Source organism: Xyrauchen texanus, chromosome 6 (assembly GCF_025860055.1).
Source record: "Xyrauchen texanus isolate HMW12.3.18 chromosome 6, RBS_HiC_50CHRs, whole genome shotgun sequence".
NCBI lineage: Eukaryota > Metazoa > Chordata > Actinopteri > Cypriniformes > Catostomidae > Xyrauchen > Xyrauchen texanus.
The window spans coordinates 45,633,601-45,658,130 of NC_068281.1; the positions used below are offsets into that span (position 1 = coordinate 45,633,601).

At 39.4% G+C, this 24,530-nt stretch overlaps 2 protein-coding genes across 6 annotated transcripts in view; both read right to left on the minus strand.

Moving 5' to 3' along the window:
* The window catches only part of LOC127644886 (zinc finger protein OZF-like), a 385,071-nt gene that overhangs the window by 199,771 nt on the left and 160,770 nt on the right, over positions 1-24,530 (minus strand). For 3 of the 4 annotated variants that reach the window (XR_007970739.1, XR_007970740.1, XM_052128311.1), the window contains exon 1: positions 5,133-5,500. The exons of the other annotated variant lie outside the window; for it this stretch is intronic. Coding sequence is in view for 1 of the 3 variants with exons in the window: in XM_052128311.1 (XP_051984271.1) it covers positions 5,133-5,226 (94 nt within the window). In the remaining 2 variants the exon portion in view is untranslated. Of the gene's footprint in view, positions 1-5,132; positions 5,501-24,530 lie in introns of those variants that run through there. 4 annotated transcript variants of the gene reach the window in all.
* Positions 1-24,530, minus strand: part of LOC127644888 (zinc finger protein OZF-like) — a 143,564-nt gene that overhangs the window by 36,359 nt on the left and 82,675 nt on the right. The gene's annotated exons all lie outside the window — the stretch shown is intronic.

The following is a 24,530-nucleotide window of genomic DNA, read 5'->3' on the forward strand; positions in this document are numbered from 1 at the left end:
TCTGTCTCCTAAAGATGAACGTATTTTGGTGCGAAAAGTGCTAAACAATCCCAGAACAGCAAAGGAAATTTGAAATTGCTGGAGGAATCAGGAAGACAAGTATATATATATATCGTGAATCGTGAAGCGATTTCGCATGTTTGAGTCGCGCCATTAGCTTCATTTGCGCCGCCCGGGCAAATTTACGTCTATTCACATCTTTGCATTGACTTTGTATATAATTGTGCCACGTCAAACGCTCGCTTTGCGTTGTATGTGAACACACTATTAAAGGGACAGAGTGCTAGAATTGTTCCCACAGTAAAAAAATAAAAAAAAAAGGACTACTTATCTAATTAAGTGCAGAATGAAACATAATAACCTTAGTTAAAACCCGGTCATACATGTGCCTTAAACTCATGAGCACAGGATGCAAAATGTAAATATAAATTTAATTAGGTAAAATTTCAAAACATAAACATTAATTCGACATGATAATGGCATTTGATATGAAAAGAAGCAAAATCACTCTGGTTATTATTATTTTCAGAGCTTTTCAGTTGCAGTGTGAAGATGACTTTTTAAAACAGTCTACTTTGTATCATCCTCATGACACACCTGTTACATGTCTCATTTCTGGACTGAACTGGTATTTTCTTTCTGTGCTTTGTGTATCAGTCAGTGTTGTCTTGTTTGGGTTGTCTAATTGAATGTTTATGTCCACATTCTTAATTTAAGGCCTAATGTCTACCTAATGTATATTACTCGTAACAACCAATTCAGTAGAAAGGTCTCCCCTCTCAGGGATCACATTCATCTAATAATCAAATCTTGAAATCATTGACGAAATCTTTGATCCTGGTTGTGAAAACATTACACATGGCCCAAAAGTTGACAGAATGACTAAATGGGTGACTGAAAACCATTAATTTGCTCCACAGAACTCACAGGACAGCAGTGGTTAATGTGATGAATTAATGACTATAAAGCACTTATATGGGGTTAAATAAGGCATAAATCATATCTTATAAATGATATACATTATAACATTTTTGGGGAATAATAATACACAATAATATGTAAAACATAATATACAGGATATAAAATATATTTTGCTTCGGACACTGATTTTGTATTTTTTTTTTTTAAACCATAATGGTAAAAACGGCTATTTGACATTTTTGTGTTGGTGAAAAGTTTGGCAGGGCCAGTAGAAAAAATCTTTAGGGTTGAGCCCTGTTAGGAGACCTGGCTGGAGTCACTCAGAATGCCATGGATTCGAAATTGCGACTCCAGGGGTGGTAGTCAGCGTCAATACTCGCTGAGCTAGTTTTTTGTCTTCTTGAGCATCAATGAATGTTTTCACCTTGTGTAATAGTTGTGAACAAGTCCCTCAATTGTCCTAAGAGTCAAAAGCTTGATCTCATATAATTACCACGAGAAAAAAGTGGCACACAATAGGGGACTTTTAGTTGTAAAGAAGCCCAAAATACACATGGGACTTTTATTTTGAAATGTCTGCACTCCCAGTTGTGAGTTCACTGACGGCTGATTCGCTGAGAAAGTGAATCTGATTCAAACTGCTAACCTAAATTCTTGAGTTCAACCCTCAGTGGGAAATAGCTTCTTTTTGCTCCAAATTTTATAATAACTTGTATACATCAAGATATTGTGACAATTCAGCCAAATCTTTTTTTGAATCTATTAATCAAAATAAAGCTATTCCTTTAGAAAATAAAGAAGTGATAATGTTATATCCCAATCAGAAATTCTACATGCTATTAAGGCTTTAAAAAATAACAAAAGTCCCGGCTGTGATGGTTTAACCTCTGAGTTACACAAGATGTTTGCAGAGAGCTTATCCCCTTTTTTACTAAAATTTTTTGAGGAAAGTTTGGAATCGGAAGCACTTCCACCAAGCATGACTCAAGGGGTCATCACTTTGATACCAAAACCCAATAAAGATAAAGAATGTTTAGAAAATTGGAGACCGATTACCCTCTTGAATAATGATTACAAAATTCTAGATTTATGAATTAAAGATGTCCTTAATTGTATTATCGATTAATCACAATCAGGTTTTATGGGAAAACGTCACATTACGAATAATATAAGATTAGTCCTAGATATTTTAGATTATGAGGATCTCAATCCTAATGATAGTTATTTGCTTTTCCTAGACTTCTACAAAGCCTTTGACTCACTTGAGCATAATTTCATATTTCAAGCCCTTACCAAATTTGGGTTTGGAGATTCTTTTTGTAGAGCCATCGGGATATTGTATAGAAATAATTATAGTGTTTTTATATTAAAATTCGGAACCTCACCAAGATTCAATTTTTCACATGTAGTAAGACAAGGCTGTCCTATATCTCTATATTTATTCTTGCTTGCCTCGCAATTTTTAGCTATACATATTTCCAGTAGTAATTTACAAGGTATTACAATTGACGATAGACAAATTATTATTAGCCAGCTGGCTGATGACACCACTTTATTTTTGAATGATGCCACTCAAATCCCTTTAGCTTTAAGATTGATTGATTCCTTTTCCAGAGCTTCTGGTCTGTATCTAAATATTAACAAATTTTAATGTCAATTAAAAGATGTAATGTTCCCTCTATATGCAATATCCCTGTGAAAGATCAAGTTACATAGGAATTGTAATTAATAAAGACCAAAAAACAAGATGTAAACTAAATATCGAGGAAACTCAATTCTTGGCTGCAGAGTGACTTGACGATAAGAGGAAGAGTTCTACTCTGTAAAGATGAAGAATTGTCGAGACTAACATATGCAGCTCTCTCCTTGGAGGTTAATAAAGGGACATTAAAAAAGGTTGATAGGTTCTCTGCTTTGCCCGCCCAGAGAATTTGACCTGCCAATGAGAAAACGAGCTAGGAAGTACGAACGCGCGTGCGTGATTTTAGTTTATCCTCGAGAGATATCATGACGTGTGACCGATCGAAGCACAAAAGTTGCTCAATAATTGAATGCACAAATGATCACAGAAGTCTTTTTTTACTTCCTTCATCCAATCCCCAGAAGGATCAATGGATAAATTTCATTTACTCTGGGAATGCACCGACACAACACACCAAATTTTTGTATGTCTGCGCCAAACATTTCACAGACAACTGTTTTCACAACATGGGTCAGTTCAGAGCAGGGCATGCTGAACGTCTGAAACTGAAGTCTGGATCAGTACCAACTCTCTTTGGCTCACCTACAAACCTCGGACAAGTAAGTCAACTAATTATATATAATTGTGTTGCTTTACTATTTATGGTTACCTAGCTTGTTACACGTAGAATGTGGCTGTAACATTAGCTATGCAGCTAATAGCCGAGTTACTGTCGCTAATGTAAAGGTAGATAGCATCACGTATATGTGTGAATACACACACTGTAACGCAAGTGTTGTTCACTTCTTTGTTATTTGGATATCCGTTCTCCTGTTGGTGATATGTTTACAAAATTACAGACGTTTCAGATCTCTGCGTACTAGAACATCTAACGTTAGGCACAAAAAAAAACAGTTTTTTTCCCCATGCTATCTGCACACACTTGGCTAATGAAGCTCATTCTGATTCTGATTCAAAGAACTTTTAAGATATATGAAATATAAAATATGTAAATAAAAAAAAATTGTCTAATATTTTATAATTTCATTGATCTAATTTTAATTATTAATGTTACTCACTAAACATTATTATCTTCTTACAAATTGCAATTGTACTAATACAAAGTAATAAATTGAGTATTCATCCGTTGCTTCTCCATCCGGATCAGACTCTGGGTCAAACTGAAACGCTTGAACGACTGCGTGTCTAAGTGCCATTGCAATATATCCAATGTAAACATGCATGGTACCGTTGCCGCGAGCTGGTCAAGACCACACCCACACTACACCTTGCCCCGCCTTTCTCCTCCTCATTAGCATTTAAAACTACAGACACCGAAACGGCAGGTCTGAAGGAAAGCACATTATGGGTTGGCTTGTAGTGGCTATAATTCTGTACCAAGGCTGAATTTTGTAAAAGAGATTTCAGATACAGTACTAGGGACCACTAAGGCCTATATCAAAGCCTACAAAAAGAAGCATGTCAGGGGACCTTTAATAAAACAATAAAAAAGGTTCAACCCTGATGATTCATGAAAAAGATCCAGTTCAATAGAATCATTTGGTCATGTGTGATGAATGTGGTATCATTGAAACAGTAGAACATGTGTTTTTTAACTGTAGTAAATATGAAGAACAGCGTAGTGGTCTTTTTAGTAATATAAAGAACAGGCCAGTGAGTATCATGGACCTATTGGGAAAGGGTTTGAGTGATAGACAGAGGTTTAAGGACGTGATAACATTTTTAGAGCTTACAGGTCTAGATCACAGGATCTAGAGCCTGAGGAGGAAGAGCAAGCTCAGATTATCCTGGAGATTGAGGAGCTCACTGTGGAAGCTGGAGGAGCTGAACACGCAGCGTCAGCTGAAGCTCGGGCTCTGATACTCTGGGATGGTAAAAGTTTTTTTTTTTAAATCAGATCCATTACTCATGTGCGCAAAGTATACAGTAGGTGGCGGTAATACTCCAAAGGAGTGAACGGCCATAAAACGAGAAGAAGAAGAAGAATCATTTGGTCATGAATCTCTCGCTGTGTTTGTTGTTGCGTGCAGCGAGCTCGTCATTATGACAGACTGAAATGGGCCTCGTGACACACTGGCGCTCTATAGATGTTTTCAATAACTCACAAGATGATGTCTGATGAAAACGTATATGAATGCACACAACTCGACTGTCGCAAATGGCGACTAGGTTTTAAATTATAGTAGCAATAAATTATTTTCGGTCGCATTTGCGACCATTTTAGATGCAGTCTGGAGCCCTGAATATGATGCATTATATATCGATTATGCATGCTTTTGTTACAGATTATTTTATAACAACCTTTAATAATGAATAGACGATACATTGGAACAACAAGACGCAATGCAGCAGCCAAAGACGTTTGTCAGACATGTTATTATACATACAGTTATGTACATGTCTCGAGTAGACAAAATGACCAAAATGCCCATCCCTACTAAAAGTATAAATTCATGAAAAATATAAATTTGCTTTGAAGAATTAAAAAAATACAATAATGGACACCGACCTCTTTGTGCCTCAGTATCTTCATTTTTCATGACATTTGAACTGCATGATTCTGGATAACTCATGTCCTCACTCTCTTCTTTAATAAACATCATTTTACAATGTTTTATCCCGCAGATCTCAGTTGAAACACCTGGAGTTATTCCTGTTCGTGTTGAAACAAGTCTTCGTTTAGGATGATGAGAAAATTATGCATGAATCCGATGCTCGAATAATGTAGAAACAAACAAAATAACAATGCCAGATGTTTCTTCAGTTTTATGATTATCAATAAAGAAGATCGATTACAGTTTAATGCGTCTGTGCAAACGTGTATTAAACATCATATAATAAGGAACATTTGGTACATTTATTTCACTTGTTGCATTTATTCGCTTTATAATTATCAGAACTCTGCAAATCTTTTAGAGAGCCGCCATGTTTGAGTGACGTCATACAACAGCATCTCGGAGGGGACATTCTGAACCACTTTAACGTGGCTTAAAGGGACAGTGCACCCAAAAATGAAAAAAATATCTCATAATTTATTCTCGCGCATGCCATCCCAGATGCATATGACTTCTGCAGAACACAAATAAAGATTTTTTAGAAAAAGCTCTATAGGTCCATACAATGCAAGTGAATGGGTGCCAATTTTTAAGATCCAAAAAGCGCATAAAGGCATCACAAAAGTAATCCATAATGACTCCAGTGGATTCAATAATGTCTTCCAAAGCGAAACACTAGGTGTGTGTAAGAAATAGATCAATATTTATACGTTTTTTTTACTGAAAATGTTCGCTTCTGGCCAGCTGTGTTATGCACGTTCACGAGGAAGGGGTTTAAACCACCTCTAGATTGATTTAAAAACGTTTAACTCTTTTTATCTTTAAGAGATTACACACAAATAGCTGTACGTTGAAGCCAGATGTGCATCACACATACAAGGCTCACATTCAAGTTTATTTGCGTGGAGATACTTAAACCACATGGGGAATCAAGTTCCTTCACTCAGGTGAGTAGGCTTTTATTACAATGCGTGGCTTGATTGGGCGCTACAATATGCCTGCCTCTCAAAACTCCAGCTTCACAGTAAATTAACAATAAACTTCAGATTCTCAATAGACTTCAGCTTCACAGTAACTCTATAGGTTAATAATAAACTCTCAGACTCTCCCTCTCATCTTCTGGCAGTGTGGCTCTTTTAATGCCGCTCTCCCCGTGCTCACTGAGATTAGAGACAGGTGTTAGCCATAATTTAGCTCAGGTGCAAGCGCCCTTACCGCTCTCTCTCTCTGGACAGACACTTGACCACACCCGCGCTTGGTTCCAACAATATTCTTATAATGAATACATTGACACTATTTTCCGGACATTCAAAAGTATTACATTATTACTATTGAAAACAAGGTAACTACATCACATTTATACAGCATAAATTGTAAATTATCATAAACAATGTTAATCATAATAAACTTGTAAGGTTAGGTATAAGTAAAATAAACATAGTAAGCAGAGTATTAGTTAATCATTCAGGGTAAATACATTGCATAATTGAACGAGCAAATACATTATAAAACAGGGTTATTGCATTTATCTAATTATCCACACAACAAAGTTTAATTTTTCATTACAAGTAATATTATCAGCATAAAAACTTGTGCAAAACTTGATGATTAATTTTCCCTTTCATGAGCTCAATTCAATGCTGCGTTAGTAGCTGATACCATGGGAAAACCCTCCAGGTCTGATGTTCTGAATCCCTATAAAATCATGCCAATTTATTGACAGATGGCGCAGGAGGGACAACCATTAAGAAGCCACATTGAGTCACGTGATGCTATGCGAGTGGATGCAGCCTAGTGGTGAGCTCCGCTACGCCTTGCTACTATTATCCTGTTGATCAATATTACTCGGTGAGAACTGATTTAGTTTTGATTGTTAAACTTCGCTGGGAGCATAGGATGTCGAAGAATTCAAAATGCATTTAGAATCGAGAATAGAGTCTCTGGAAGCAGCTGTAAAAGAGCTGCGGACTAAACTGCTAGCCACCAAAACTGATATGGATCAGGTGTGGGGAAAAATGAGAGGATATGGAAAATCGAAGCAGACATACTGTAAAAAATTGAATTTCATTGGAATCCCAGAGAGAAAGGAAGGTCAAGTTATGGTAAGTTCCTGGATGGGCTTAGTCCAAATTTGTTGTACACAGCGGGCCATCATCTGGAAATAGAGCACGCTCCCAGAGCTCTCGGTTGGCTTCACAGGGCGGGTGACAGACCCCGATCCATTCTGGCAATATTGCTGCGGGCGGCAGACAGAGACTTTTTTTTCGAGCGGCGAGGAATAATATAAGCTGTGCTGGGAGGATTACATTTTTCAAATTAAAATTTTCACTGATTGATACTCAAACATAACACAGAACAAAGCAAAATATACATAAACAGAGTCAACCATAATCCCCCTTAACCCCTATTAATAACCTATCCCCCTCCCAGTCCCCAACCCTCACCAAGCATACCTGTGGTTCAAGCCCGAGTATATACAGCAGGCACGGATTAACGCACGGGCCCACTGGGCACTTGCCCAGGGCACTATGCCAGCAGGGGGCCCTGGCAAATGTACTGTTTGTGTGTGTTTTTTTTTTTTTTTCATATAATTATTTATTTATGAATTATTATTTATTTTTTTTGTAAAATGGTGTTGAATACTGTAGAATAATTGTATTATTTTTTTTTTTGCAGTTGCGAAGTATTAACTGCTAAATAAATAAAATAAATAATTTTAATATATTGCTGCGCTGTTGAGAGGGACATCTAGAGGCCAGTGAAAATCATTGCGAAATATAAGCAGTTACGCATAGAAGACGGTTACTAAAAATAACAAACATGAGTGTAAAACCACAACCAAGTGGATCAATGAAAAGAAAGCTAAAAAAAGACAAAGAAGCAAGAGAAGCTCACTTGCTACAAAAGCTACCAACAATCTCCAGCTTTTTTAAAAATGCAAACACGACTGATGCTAACAATAACGATCCTTCTGCTGCTTCAAGTGAAGATGGCGCTAGCACAAGTAACCGTGATAGCAGTGACCCGGCCTGTGTATACCACAACCCGCCAGCGCCGCCACAAAGTAATCTTACTCAGGACGATCACAGTAAGAGTCAGACAGATGATGACCACATGTTTTGGGAGACAAACTGCGATCCTGCATTGTGGGGAGATATAAAAAATGATTCGGTGAGAAGTATTCTTATTAACAGAGGGGCTGCCGCTTTCCATAACCGAAGCTCAAAATATACTTCTTCCCTAAGGGATAGTGGTCTGGGTGGTAAGACTCGCTCGCTTACCAATGATTTATTACACACTCACTTGCCAAACGGCCAGATTGTTTCACGAGAGTGGCTTTTATACTCCCCATCAACGGGACAGGTGTTCTGTTATTCATGCAAACTTTTCTCGTCCAAAAGACATGCCTTTACAGATGGATTCAGTGACTGGAAGCACCCAGAAAGGATTTCTGAACATGAGAGGAGCCCTGGTCATATGTCTTGTATGTTAGCCTTATTGCATAGATCTAAAAACACCCAGGCGATGGACTCAGCTCTGGTCAAACAAATAGCTGGAGAGAGGGAATACTGGAAAGAGGTACTGAAGCGTGTGGTGGCAGTGATAAAGTTTTTAGCCGAAAGAGGACTGGCGTTCAGGGGGGAGGACGAGCTCTTAGGTTCACCTCACAACGGAAACTATCTAGGAATTTTAGAGCTAATATCTCAATTTGACCTGTTTCTATCCGAGCATATTAAAACACGCGGCCAAAAAGGAAGGGGAAGTGTATCTTATTTGTCATCAAGTATATGTGAGGAGTTTATTGATGTATTGGGAGAAAAAACTAAACAAGTAATCGCGAATGAATTAAAGGATGCCAAATATTTTTCAGTCATCGTTGATTCTACACCAGATTTGTCCCATATTGACCAATTAACATTCATCTTCAGATTCGTCAATGCGAAAGGGAATGTTATAGAACGATTCATAGCTTTTGAGCACATTTCATGTCACACAGGTGAGAGTTTGTGTGATTACGTCATTAAAATGGTAAACAACCTAGGCTTGGACATATTAAACTGTAGAGGACAATCGTACGATAATGCGAGTAATATGCTGGGCAGATACAATGGACTGCAGGCTTACTTAAAACGGAGAAATCCATTGATCCACTACATACCTTGTGCCGCTCACTCATTGAATTTAGTAGGTGTAAACAGTACACACAGCAGTCCAGAGGTCGAACAGTACTTTAGTCTGCTACAGTCATTGTATTCATTTTGTTCTGCATCTACACGCCGATGGGGGAAAGTATTCGAAAAAACAAACTTAACACTTAAGCATTTGTCTAATACTCGGTGGAGCTGTAGGGCTGATTCGGCCAAAGCTCTTTGGCAAAATTACAGTAATATAAGAGAGGCCTTAAACAGTATAGCAGCAGATGAGACCTGAAAAAAGGGAAAGACGCAATGAAGCATCGGGACTTCATGCAAAGATGGACAAACTAGAAACTGCATTTATGGCACAGTTCTGGAATACTATACTCGAACGATTCCACGCGACCAGTTTATGTCTACAAAAAAGTGATATGGACCTTAGGACAGCAGTGCGACTGCTTGAATCATTGCGCGAGTTTGTATCAGCTCAGCGAGAACTATTCAAACACTTTGAGAGGAGCGCTTTAAGTGTGCCAGGCGTATGGCAGTCTTATAAACATGAAGTACAACGAATAAAGAAAAGAAAAACTTTTGCTGACGAGACCACAGATGGTGATGCAGGCCTTAGTGGAAGCCGAAAATTTCAAGTGGATACATTTAATGTTACCATTGACAATATTGTCAACTGCCTTGATCACAGACTGGATGCCTATAAACACATGAATAGTCTCTTTGGTGTTCTTTTCCTGCCAGACTCAGAATCTGACAGCAACATTATTACAGGAGCCCATAACCTTTCTGCTTCTTACCCTGATGACTTGAACAGCTGTCTTGCTGATGAGCTGTTACAGTTCAGATCTTTCATTTCAATGGAGCCGGATAGATCACCATCAAAGATGCTGAAAACAATTATAGATAATGGGCTCCCATCGATTTTTCCCAATATGTACGTTGCCCTAAAGCTTTTCCTCACCCTACCAGTCAGCAACTGTGAAGGAGAACGTTCATTTTCTCTCATGGCAAGAGTAAAAAACGAACTAAGAAACAAAATGTGTCAAGGACATCTCAATTCGCTGTCTTTAATGGCCATTGATTGCGATCTTGTGAGGGAACTGGATTTTGATGACGTTGTGGAAGCGTTTTCTCTGAGGAAATCAAGAAAGATACCCCTCAGCTAAGGTAAAACCAACAATTTTATTACTTAGCTAAATGCCTTTGGTGATTGATATTGCTCCTTGTTTTTATAATGCTTCGATTGCTAAACGCTCGTCTGCTAAATGCAGAAATGTAAATTATTCATGGAATATTCTCATGTGATATGATTCGAGGAGGTCAGAAGCTGGTGAGATACAAATAAACCAATTTGTGGTGTAAAAGTACATAATATTGTGTGCATTTCCCCCCACATATTTGTGTCATTGTAAATCCTGTATGATGGGGCATACAGGATCAAAACTTTTGTCGAAAAATGTGGTGTAGGGGGCCTTTGAGGTATCTGTGCCCAGGGCACATCAAAGTCATAATCCGTCTCTGATATACAGTACATGTAAGCAAGAAGAAAATAAATTTCTTGTCACATGGCCCTCACCAAGAGCCTTCCAGAAAGGTCATGTATTTGTCCCTTTTCTTACCACATGCATCTAAGCTGTATATATGAAATCCTTCTGAATGCCGCCACCTTGCCCAAATCAGTGAACCATTTTTGAAATGAAGGAGTGCCCATTGACTTCCATCCTCTAAGAATTACTTGTCTGCCAATCATTATAACATTTGGACCCAGCATTTGCATATTTCTCACCTTCTTTAATTACCGCCCCTTCAATGTGTCTCCTTCCTGAGCGGTATGATGGCTGCATGGTCCTATGGTGTTTATACTTGCGTACTATTGTTTGTACAGATGAACATGGTACCTTCAGGTTTGGAAATTGCACCCAAGGATGTACCAGACTTGTGGAGGTCCACAATTTTATTTTCTGAGGTCTTGGATGAACTGACTTTGAAGGTAGACATTAAAACACATCCTATCAGAAGCTAATTTGCTAATTGTCTAAAGGCTTGACACCATTTTCTGGCATTTTCCAAGCTGCTTAAAGGCACAGTTAACTTAGTGTATGTAAACTTCAGACCCACTGGAACTGTGATATAGTCAACTAAGTGAAACAATATGTTTTTAAATAATTGTTGGATACATGCACAAAGTAGATGACTTAAACAACTTGCCAAACTATAGTTTGCTAATGTTAAATCTGTGGAGTGGTTAAAAAAAAAAAAGAGTTCAAACTAAGGGGTACGCGAAAGGATGTTGAATGTTTGAAGGGGTACACCACTGTAAAAAGTTTGGGAACCACTGATCTAGAGGGAGTCCAGAAGAAACTACACAAAATCTTAAACTAAATAAGGTGTACCCATGCAACCCTTGATATAGTTTTAACATTTTTAAAAATTATTTACCACTCCCCATCCTCTAATATCTATTTTTACATGTTTAATTTCACATAACCTCTTAAGAGCTATTAAGGCCCCATCACCAAGACTCTGAATCAACGAGGAATAATACACTGATGCTTCATGCCACTTTCCAAAGGCTTTGAGCACCATACAAAGAGTGTCTGCAGCTTTAGGCGGATGTGTACTACCACCAAACTTTCAAGACGGTGCCGCAGATGGCAGCCTCGGTGTGGAGCACTCCTTTTGTTGTTTATGTTTGTTTGTCCTGTGTACTAATCTTTTTCCAAACAGTTTTACCAGGGACGAACTGCTGAACATTCAGCAGCATATACAAGACAATCTTTTCCCGGTTTTTGACTATTCGGATGCTTGCTGGACATTTTAGTCGCAGGTGCAGCTGTGCTGTTCAAGAGACACAGGCGAGGGAGACAAGCAGGCACGCTGGTCAGGTTCCGCTGGCGTGGCTTTCAAACAGTGCTGCAGAGTATTCATCTAGGGAATCTCCACTCTCTTCTTAACAAATGGATGAACTACATCTCCTCACTCGTACAAACAAGGACTTTTCAACCTCTGCTACCTTGTGCTTCACAGAAACCTGGCTGAGTGAAGCCATTCCGAACAGCGCGTTACATCTGCCAGGCTTTCAGCTGTTCAGAGCTGATCGCAACACAGATTTAACAGGGAAAAACAGAGGCGGTGGAACATGCTTTTACATCAATGAAAGTTGGTGTACAGATGTAACAACTTTAAAGAAGAAGTGCCATCCTAATTTGTAAGCGCTCTTTATTAATTGTAAGCCTTTCTACTCACCGTGGTAGTTTTCCTCGCTTATTGTGGTGAGTGTTTATAGCCCACCAAACACATGCTTGAGTGCCACGCTGCAACAGCTGGCAACAATAGCCAGACTCAGTTATTATTATTCTTGGGGATTTTAACAAAGCAAACCTCACACATGAACTGCCCAAATACAAACAGCACATTACCTGCCCAACCAGAGACAGAAATATACTAGATCTTTGCTACACAACAATAAAGGATGCATATCGCTCTGTCCCTAGAGCAGCTTTGGGACTATCTGATCACTGTCTGGTTCATCTTCTTCCAATCACAGACAGAAACTAAAATCTGCAAAGCCTGTAGTAAAAACTGTAAAAAGACGAACCAATTAAGCAGAGCTGGAACTACAAGCCTGCTTTGACTGCACCGATTGGAATGTTTTGTGGCTTCACACACCAATATGGACGAGCTCAAATATACTGTGACATCATATATCAGTTTCTGTGAGGATACATGCATTCCTACTAGGACTTATTCAACAACGACAAACCATGGTTTACAAAAGAGCTCAGACAGCTTTGTCAGGCCAAAGAGGATGGTTACAGAGGTGGGGATAAAATCTTGTATAATCAGGCCAACAACACACTGAATAAGGAAATCAGAGGGGCTAAAAGAAGCTACTCTGTAATGCTGAGGTTGCCTAAAACAATTTACTAACTACAGGACATTACCCCAACACTGTAGAGGACCAACAACTGGCTGAGAACTTGAATTTTGTCTACTATAGATTTGAAAGTCCCAATTTCACACCCCACACCCGCTCTGACCTTCACTTCACACAAACACTTCCTGAAACCCCCCTCCTGCTACTCACCCTACACTTAAGATCTGTGAAGAGGTGTGCCTTGTCTTCCGAAAAAAAAGACAAGGAAAGCACAGGGCCCAGATGGTGTTTCGCCAGCATATCTTAGATCCTGTGCTAACCAGCTGGCCCCCATCTTCACACAGATCTTCAATAGATCACTGGAGCAGTGTGAAGTCCCATGCTGCTTCAAAACTCAATCATCATTCCTGTCCCAAAGAAACCAAAAATCACTGGACTCTTCACCCTGATGTCTGTGGTCATGAAATCATTTGAGACTGGTGTTGGCCCACCTGAAGGACATCACTGGACCCTTCCTAGATTCTCTTCAATTTGCTTATCGAGCAAACAGGTTTGTGGAGGATGCAGTCAATATGGGATTGCATCATATCCTGCAAAATCTGGACTGACCAGGGCCATATGCAAGGATCCTATTTGTGGATTTCAGGTTGGCTTTCATCCCAGCTATACTCCAGACTAAACTACACCACACCAACTCTCTGTTCCTATGTCTATCTGTCAGTGGATTACCAGCTTTCTGACAGACAGGTAGCAGCTTGTGAGGCAGAGAGAATTCACTTCCAGCACCTGTACAATCAGTACTAGTGCCCCCCAGGGATGTGTGCTCTCCCCACTACTCTTTTTGCTGTACACAAATGACTGCATCGCCAAGGACGACTATGTCAAGCTCCTAAAGTTTACAGATGATACCACTGTCACTGGCCTCATCCAAAATTACGATGAATCTGCATATAGACGGGAGGATGAACAGCTCACTGTCTGGTGCAGTCAAAACAAACTGGAGCTGAACACGCTCAAAATGGTGGAGATGATTGTGGTCTTTAGGAGGAACATCCAAACTCTGACCTCCCCCCCCCCTCTAAACAGCACTGTGGCATCAGTGGAGTCATTTAGGTTGCTGGGCACTACCATCTCACAGGAAATTTAGTGGGAGACCCACATCGACTCCATTGTGAAAAAGGTCCAGCAGAGGTTGTACTTCCTTCGCCAGTTAAGGAAGTTTAACCTGCCGCAGGCGCTGCTGCTACAGTTCTACTCTGTCTGTTTTCTTCACTTCAATAACTGTCTGGTTTGGTTCAGCTACAAAATCAGATATCAGAAGACTACAAAGGACAGTTCGGACTGCTAAGAGGATTATTGGTTGCCCCCTCCCCTCCCTTCAAGAACTCTCTTGAAAAATGACTCTGGACCCCACTCACCCTGCCCACTACCTTTTTGAACTGTTGCCTTCTGGACGACACTTCAGAGCTCTGAGCACCAGAACCGTCAGGCACAAGAACAGTATTTCCCTCAGGCTATCCATCTCATGAACAGTTAAAACTGCCCCATTGAGCAATAATTATGTACAATTCACAGTTTAGTCTTTTTATATTTATCCAACACATCCTACCTCTTCTGGCATTACATTTCCTTGCACTGTATATAACATATTTGTATTTAAATTTGCACTACGTATGTGTATAGGTATACATATACATATATACATATTTATTTATATATATATATATATATATATATATATATATATATATATATATATATATATATATATATATATATATATATATATATGTAAGGTTGTTCAATGGAAAGGAGGAGGCGAAAACCGGCTTGATAATATAAATAATGCATTAATTAATAAACTTAAACAGAAGACACAAACACAAACATGACGGACATGTCCGTAAACGATCTCTCTCTCCTCGCATCACCGTCTACCATCGGCCTTTATCCCTCTCGGAGGCTTAATTAGCATGATAAGGGACCGGGTGTCTATAATAACAATCAGAATTACATTAGTTCTCACGAGTAATGTTGATTGAATGGATAATTGTAGCAAAGCGTAGCAGAGAACGCCACTAGGCTGCGTCCATTAGCATTGCATCACGTGACTCGGGAGGATTACAACATTAGGGTTTTTCCGGACTATGCCAGTGCTGCACAAGCAAAACGGGAGCGACTGAAAGAGTGTAAGAAGTTACTTCATGCACAGGATGTGAGCTTCACATTGCTTTACCTGGCTAAGCTGAAAGATGGTCGTGAGACTTTCACATGCCCACGAGAAGCTATGGCCTTCATTAAATCAATGTGGGTGGGTGGCTTTGCCAGTTAAGGACTTCACATTGTGCATTTTGCTGATGTGGTCTGAGAGGGTTAGTTATTCGGTTGGTTGCAGACTGTCTCTCACTTTCGAGCCATTCTTTTTAATTAGTATTTTCTTTTCCTCTATTGCTTTATTGCTGAGTTTATTTGGTCATTTTGTGGGTTCAATGTTGTTATTAACTGGGGCCTATTTCATTGAAAACTTTTATGTGCAGCTCAATTGTACAGTTTATGTAAAAAAAAAGAACCAGATTTAAGTAAACTTGTAGCAATTGTGTTGTGGAAAATCTCGTGAGCGTGCATGGAAACCAGTTGAGACTGTTATGTGTGAGGTTGAAGCGCATCTTTTTTCTATTCTGTTGGTTATTAAGGATTTTATGGTTACATTGATGTTGAATTGTGGTCTATATAATTTAGCCTTGGGTATACAATTTTACTTTGTATCTCAATATGTCACACTTTTAATATATATATTTTTTTTTTATTTATTTGCCAGGACAATGCATATTAACAACAGTATGCGTGTAACATGCCAGAGTTAGCCAAAGGCTAATTTTCATCTGTAGTCTTGTTTATACACTCACCTAAAGGATTATTAGGAACACCTGTTCAATTTCTCATTAATGCAATTATCTAATCAACCAATCACATGGCAGTTGCTTCAATGCATTTAGGGGTGTGGTCCTGGTCAAGACAATCTCCTGAACTCCAAACTGAATGTCAGAATGGGAAAGAAAGGTGATTTAAGCATTTTTGAGCGTGGCATGGTTGTTGGTGCCAGACGGGCCGGTCTGAGTATTTCACAATCTGCTCAGTTACTGGGATTTTCACGCACAACCATTTCTAGGGTTTACAAAGAATGGTGTGAAAAGGAAAAACATCCAGTATGCGGCAGTCCTGTGGGCTGAAAATGCCTTGTTGATGCTAGAGGTCAGAGGAGAATGGGCCGACTGATTCAAGCTGATAGAAGAGCAACTTTGTCTGAAATAACCACTCGTTACAACCGAGGTATGCAGCAAAGCATTTGTGAAGCCACAACACGCACAACCTTGAGGCGGATGGGCTACAACAGCAGAAGACCCCACCGGGTACCACTCATCTCCACTACAAATAGGAAAAAGAGGCTACAATTTGCAAGAGCTCACCAAAATTGGACCGTTGAAGACTGGAATAATGTTGCCTGGTCTGATGAGTCTCGATTTCTGTTGAGACATTCAGATGGTAGAGTCAGAATTTGGCATAAACAGAATGAGAACATGGATCCATCATGCCTTGTTACCACTGTACAGGCTGGTGGTGGTGGTGTAATGGTGTGAGGGATGTTTTCTTGGCACACTTTAGGCCCCTTAGTGCCAATTGGGCATCGTTTAAATGCCACGGCCTACCTGAGCATTGTTTCTGACCATGTCCATCCCTTTATGTCCACCATGTACCCATCCTCTGATGGCTACTTCCAGCAGGATAATGCACCATGTCACAAAGCTCGAATCATTTCAAATTGGTTTCTTGAACATGACAATGAGTTCACTGTACTAAAATGGCCCCCACAGTCACCAGATCTCAACCCAATAGAGCATCTTTGGGATGTGGTGGAATGGGAGCTTCGTGCCCTGGATGTGCATCCCACAAATCTCCATCAACTGCAAGATGCTATCCTATCAATATGGGCCAACATTTCTAAAGAATGCTTTCAGCACCTTGTTGAATCAATGCCACGTAGAATTAAGGCAGTTCTGAAGGCGAAAGGGGGTCAAACACAGTATTAGTATGGTGTTCCTAATAATCCTTTAGGTGAGTGTATAGGTCAAATGATTCTCTCCATGTGCAATGTTAATGGGCTGGGGCATCCTATAAATAGATGTAAGGTTAAATCAGCATCTCAACTACACCAGAAAATGTGTTGGCAGGACAAAGCAATCCAAACATATAGCCAGAGGTTAAACTGGGCCGGAGCGCACCGGAGCAGAGCTCCGCCTCCTCAGGTCCACAACACACCCTGCTGGAGCTCAGCTCCATCTCCTTCAGCACCAAATATTGTTATTCCACTTTTTTCATCTCCTGACTCCTGGCAAATACATTGCATATGAGACTGAATAATTAGCAAGACTACACAGAGACACCCAGGCTACAATTATCAGACGTCATAAATGCATTCATCGCTGGTTCAGCACCCCGCCCACAGCCATCAAGGGAAAACTGTCACAATTCTAAGCATAACAGCGACGTTACCATGGAAACCCGCTAACGGCTAGAGCGATCATGCAGCTACCAATGAAGTCCTCTGTTCACAGTCTTGAACCTCTGTCTGTCCGGTAAGTGATAGGAAAACAATAAAACTAGGTAAAAAAATGTTTGAGCTGAAAGAAATGTTAGCTGTCTGTATGTTTAACCGTTCAATAGAGCTAACGTTAATGTTAGCGAGCTCAGTAACATTAGATAACGTTAGCGGACATTGACGCAAAACTGCCACAAGAACCACCGTGGTAAAGTTTGTTTTATATTGGACGTTGGATATTCGACACATTCGAAATATCTGTTGACCTACCCTTGTCAAAACACTTTTGGTGAACTCAGCTAACTGCCTTACACATAACACAAAGCTTTGATTTTATAAATATTTTTTAATGTTAAAAAATGCTATAAATCTATCTCTGTTGATAGTTAAAAAAAAAATAAATATTAAACATAAGCTGATTGTGTTCATTCAGATGCTGAATAAACATCAAGCGGACCCTGGAAGATATTTTTGGGGGGGTAAGTTAATGCTGCAATTGCCATATCAAAAGAATGATAGAGATTGAAGATGTAAGCCCAGAAGTGTGCAGAATCAGTAATTTTGATGTATGGAACAATGCATTTAGTAGAAAAGCCCTAAAGAAAGGCACAACCAGCAACCCAGCTATCAGCAATGGCAGTGGTAGCAGCAGCATTCCAGCGTCAGCCCTCAGTAGTCATGGCAGCAGCAGCCCAGCTTCAACACTCAGTTTGCCAATTTGTTGGACTTCAAAAACAAATGCTTGTTCATATTCCTATCTAATAATGCATTGGGATGTGAAATATGCAGAGATGCAGGTGTGTTAAGATGTGGTTCAAACAAATACACTTTTTCATCAGAGTGGCAATATAGCAGAGTTAAACTGTATGGGGATACTAAAGACAAGCAGATGAGATCGTTACGAAAAAAAATATGCGAGCATGTAACATCGCATAGCCACAAATTAGCCGAGTAGATCTGTGAAAAAAAAGAAGAAAGTACATTAGATGCCAGCTTCCTAAAAGCACAACAAGAACAGCTGTGCACCACTGAGAAGGTGTTTAGGACGGCGTATCACATTGCCAAAAGAAATCGCCCATACACAGATCACCCTTCGCTCATCGACCTACAGCGCATGAATGGTCTTAATATGGGGAGAGTTTTGCACACTAATGTCACATGCACAGAGATTGTTAATTTAATCTCAAAAGAAATTAAACATGCCCTGATGACCAGCATCAGGAATACAAGGCCCAAAGTGTCCATCCTGATAGATGAGAGCACGACACTAAGCAAAAATCTTGTTTAGTTGTATACGTTCACGCATCGATCCAAAATTCAGACCCACTTACTTTTTTCTTAGAAGTTATTGAGCTAGAACAGACTACTGCTGATGGCATCACTTGCTCAAGTGTCTCATGGACAATGGGCTAGATGATGAGTTTCTGAAGCAGGGCTTTCTTGGCTTCTGCTCAGATGGGGCATCGGTGATGCTGGGTAGAAAGGCAGGGGTGTATGCCAAGCTAAAGGCCAGATATCCAGCAGTGGTTGGCTGGCACTGTCTTAACCACAGGCTAGAGCTGTCAGTTGGGGATGCCGTAAGGAGCTGTGTGGAAACCAACCACTTCACCAGTTTCCTGGATAAGCTGTACTGTCTTTATAGTCAGCCCCAAAGAATTTGAGGGAACTGGATGAGGCTGCATCAGTAGTGGGCACACAGTTGAGAAAAATAGGTTGTGTGTTAACTGTGAGATGGGTTGCCTCTTCCTACAGGACAGTTGAGGCTATCTGGTAAAGATACACCCAGGACCTCGGCTGAAAGTTGCATGTATGACGGGATGCAGCTAAATTATCCTCAGAGGGTTTTGTTGTCAATTTGGGACTATGTTGGATGCTCTAGAAGAGCTTAAAGACTTGTCTGAGGCATTACAAAACAGAGAAATTCGTCTCTCAGAAGGGTTAAAAAAAGCTAAACGGCAGGCTGATGTTTTCTTAGCAATGATGAAGACACCAGGCCCTCATTACCAGATTGCCTGTCAGGCTGTTCAGGGTGGTTTTTAAGGGGGTTTCATTGAAAACTGGTGGGAGACTAATAAAAATCAATCACGAAAAGTTTTTTCATGCACTTAGTTGTAGCAGGATGGTCCCAGAGTATGAGCTGGAGCTTTTTGATCAAAAAAATGTGTTGTCCCCTGACACCTGATCCTCTCCAGTTCCACTGCTGTATGGAGAACAAGAATTGAGGCAGCTGTGTAATAGTCTGGCAATTAACTACTTTCAGGGACTACAAGGAATACCCAAACATGGCAATTAAAGAGGGTCTTCTGAAACTAAAACACACAGTAGATACACTGGCTGTGAGCACAGCTGAATGTGAAAGGGGATTTTCAGCCACTGAGAAATCAGCTGAAGATCGTCAATGTGTCCTCTTTGATGTTCGTAAAGTTAGTGGGTCCACCACTAGAGTTGTGAACCCAACTAAGTTTGTTAGGAGGTGGGTGATGACAAGGAGGTCAGCAGACCATGCTGCCTGTAGACAAAGGCAGCATAAACCAGAGGAGCCTGCCTTTACTCCTATTTGGAAGCTGATGACTGCATGAATTGTAGTATGTGAATAAGTAAATGTGATGTATTTAAAGTGTAAACTTTTATGTCTGCACACAAGTGCCTCAAGTGTTGTTCAGATTGTTTCATAATGCATTGAGTTGAGTAATTACCTCCCGTGTCGGTGTGATTAAATCAAACATAACATAAACTCCATCCATCCATCCATCGTCAACCGCTTATCCTGTGTACAGGGTCACGGGGGGCTGGAGCCTATCCCAGCTAACATTGGGCGAAAGGCGGGGGACACCCTGGACAGGTCGCCAGAGCCATAACATAAACTGCCAAAGAAATTGGCCCTGATTCTTTTAAAGTGCTCATATTATACTCATTTTCAGGTTCATAATTGTATTTAGGTTGTACCAGAATAGGTTTACATGGTTTAATTTTCAGAAAACACCATATTTTTGTTGTACTGCACATTGCTGCAGCTCCTCTTTTCACCCTGTGTGTTGAGCTCTCTGTTTTAGCGACCGAGTGAGGCATCCCACTTCTGTTCCATCTTTGTTGGGAGTCGCACATGTTCAGTAGCTAGGTAAGCACTGCTAGCTAGTCAGTTGCAGAGTATTAGGGCATGCCATGCTAGCAGCTAGGTGAGCATTATAACGTGTGTTACAAAGTGACGCACGTTGGTCACGGAAGTAAAGGCTGGACTACAAGAGAGCTGTTTAGAGCAGTTTGTGAACGGTGTTTTCTGTTGGAGATAGTAAGTCCCTTTGGGCTGGACTTTGTAAACCTATAACATGCACAAAAAAGATATATAACACAATAAAAGGAAAGGGGGAAAAGCCAAAAAGCATAATATGAGCACTTTAAATCAACATAATATTTTTGGTATAAAAAGATGTTTACATATTTGCCAACCAATATTTTCAAACATGTTCATTTCATACATTTTCCGAGGGTGAAATCCATTGCCTGCCTGTTAACATTCAAGGTAAAAAATAATAATAAAGTAAGTGAATTGTAAAGTATTTGTCTTTGTTTGAATAACTACTCAACCCTACCTCACAAATTAATACAGGAAAAAGAGCCCCTTTGGTGTAAAAACACATTAAGTCATTTTACGGCAGGATTTTGAATGATGACCATTCACCGTAAATGAGGGCTCCCCCTCCCTACAAAAGCCAATTTGACCACTGCATATAGCATACTGAATCATGGTTTCCAAGGTGGACTTCTATTTATCAAAGTGTCCAAATAAGCTCTCCAAGCAATAATTAATTTATTTTATGTAACATTAATACAGAATAACCGAAAACTGTGAATGCAAAAAATCTAAAAAATATATATAAAATACTTAAATTACTACCACTTGATAAATGTCAGTGCACTTTGGTTGGTTTTTCCATCACTCTAAAAAATGTGTGTTGCGCACCCTCTTGTACAGACTATGTATATGCGCTTTGGCTCTGGCGCACACGTGGGACACATGACTTGTCCAAATATGAAATCTGACACTCTCTAAAGATCTGATGAGAGCAATTTAGCACATCTATGACGTGAATCATCGTGTTTCTCTGAATCGCTCCCAGAGAACAGTGTTGCTAAAGCAAACCATATTTGCGCTGGCCTAAGTTGTGATAGGTCATTTTTTATATGATGTAATACTCTAATACTAATGCTAATACTCACTGTATGAATGAAACCCATTTGCTTTTTATATTCAACTAATCAAGACATATACATGGCTGTGTGATATTTTTTACTGTTTTTTTTTTTATATTATTTTTTTACCTGATTTGTTATTGCAAATTTATATAAAAAATTGTTTTAAACTGAACAAATCTAATTTATTTGCAATAAAAGCAGTTTTTTTAGAATTGGTCAGATCAGCTATATTCATTGTAAAGATAAGAGTCCAAGTTTAAAATGACATATAATTTGTGCAGATTAGGCATGTGGTTGTTGAGTAATAGGCCTACTGTAATATTTTTTTTCTGTGATTAGCACCCGGTACTGTGTTGCTCTGGGCTTAAGAGGTAAGGTAAGTTACAAGTGTTAATTTGAGGTTAGCTGAGTCATTCCACGAAACCGGTATGATTTGAGTCCCTCTGACATTTTTAAGTGTATTTTATCTATTGGGTCACCAAAATCTATTTTAAAAAGTTTTTTGTATCAGTTGAAATGTCTCCTTTAATAAAGTTTGAAAACATGACATACATTTTATCTTTATATTAGAAATTATCTTCTTTTTTTCAGCTGACACCACCTATTTTGCCTTATCCCTCATGGCCTTCTATGAAAGTGTACTTGGGATATGAACAATAAAATTAGAAAAAAGTCCATACATATTGCCATTCCCATAAATATCTATCTGTGCTTTTTTGCTGTTAATGTTTTTTTTTTTTTTAAAGTAAGTTCATGATTATTCATTAAAATCACATTATTTAGTCCCGTACCTCAGTAACCCCTCAACCCCGTTACGCACATCATTCTCCTCCCATAAAAATAATGGACTGATCCTTATGTGGCATCAATAACAGGAAGTGACATCATAGAAGTCTTCTGAACAACATTCAATGCAGACACAGGCAAGTTACCACCTTCTTTTATACTTATAACTTATTTATATATTGTGATATTGTGGTTGTCAAGCTCAACGACTCAACCCCGTTACATCAAATAAAGATAGAAAACTATTACTTGTGAAACTTATCTTTGTTATTTCAACAATATACACAATTCCTTAATATCATGCATGCCATGTGCTCTCCTTTTATTCACTACATGTAGAGCAGTGGCCATTTTGAGCAAAAAATCACAACCCCGTCACCCTCAACCCCGTTACTTCTATGATCATAACGGGGTTGTGAGATTGTGATGGGGTTGTGTTTTTAACTTTGGTTCTGAAGTTATCCAGTAATTTAAATGAATTATTATATTACTGCCTATATTTTCATATCTCAGTGTTAAGTAAATTGCTCTGAAAGAATGTTTGATTTAATAATATCAAATTAAACATCTACAGACATCTATGAGTCTGTGATGGCACCGACAACAGCGGCAGAAAGGCAGAGGCAGTATCGTGCACGGCTAAAAGCTGATCCTGAAAAAAGGGAGAAATATCTGCAAAATGAACGCCAGAAATGGAGAAAAAATGTAGAGACAGGAAAAAAGAAAGGTATCAATGAGTTAAGTAAAAGCCAACAGCGGCTGAAGCGTAGAAAGTGGAGAGCAGCTTACAAAAGAAGCAAGGAGAGGAGAGAAGCACTGAGAAACGTAACCACTCCTCCACAAAGTCCAGATCATGCCCCAGAGATCATCCCCCAGATCATGCCCCATCCACGGCCAGGATCTTCAAGGTAGAGCAACAGTGAGCAGTTAAGAGTTTTAGAAAATGACTAGGCTGAGTGTTAGAAAGTGTTAGAAAATTCAAAGTGTAGTTAATAAAAGTAGCCTACTATTTGTTGTTTAGGTTGCATGTGATAGGTTTACTGACTGAAAAACCATCCGGTTGATGGCTGCTTGCTGTTTTGGCAGCCATCAACTGGATTAATTTTTACCCTTCTACAGAGCCCTGATGTCTTTCATCCTTTTCATTGTGTTCTTTCCCCTGTAATCACATATCCTTTTCTCATCATTAATTGACTAATTTATTGAATGTGTTTGTAGGCAACATGCGGAAGGGAAGAAAAATGTAAGAAAAGAAAGAAACAGGCTGAAGAAGAAAATAGAACAACTTCAGGAAAGACTGGACAAACAAAGAAAACAGAAAGAAAAATACAAAAAGAGGTGCCAACGTTTAAAGAAGCATTCCGATTCACCACAGTCAAAGGTGAATGAGCTAACTGCAAATTGCCCCGTAAACCCCAGAATCAGGAAGACGTTGCTGTATCACCAATCACTAATTAAAGACATCAGTAACAAATATCAGCAGACCACCAAAGAAAGGGAAAGACAACTAATTGCAAAAGTGACAACTGTCAAAAACTGGAGAACTGTCAAAAAATACAGGTTACAGAGATTTGCTGAGGATTCCCTTGGCTTTTCGAGTAAGCGTTGGCAGCATAAGGAGAGTCTTAACTTTGAAAGGAAGAAGACCAACAGGTTCACTGATGAATTCAAGAACAGAGTGAAGATGTTCTATGTAAGAGATGAAGTCAGTAGGATCACAACAGGGACCAAACAAACACTCACAAGGAAC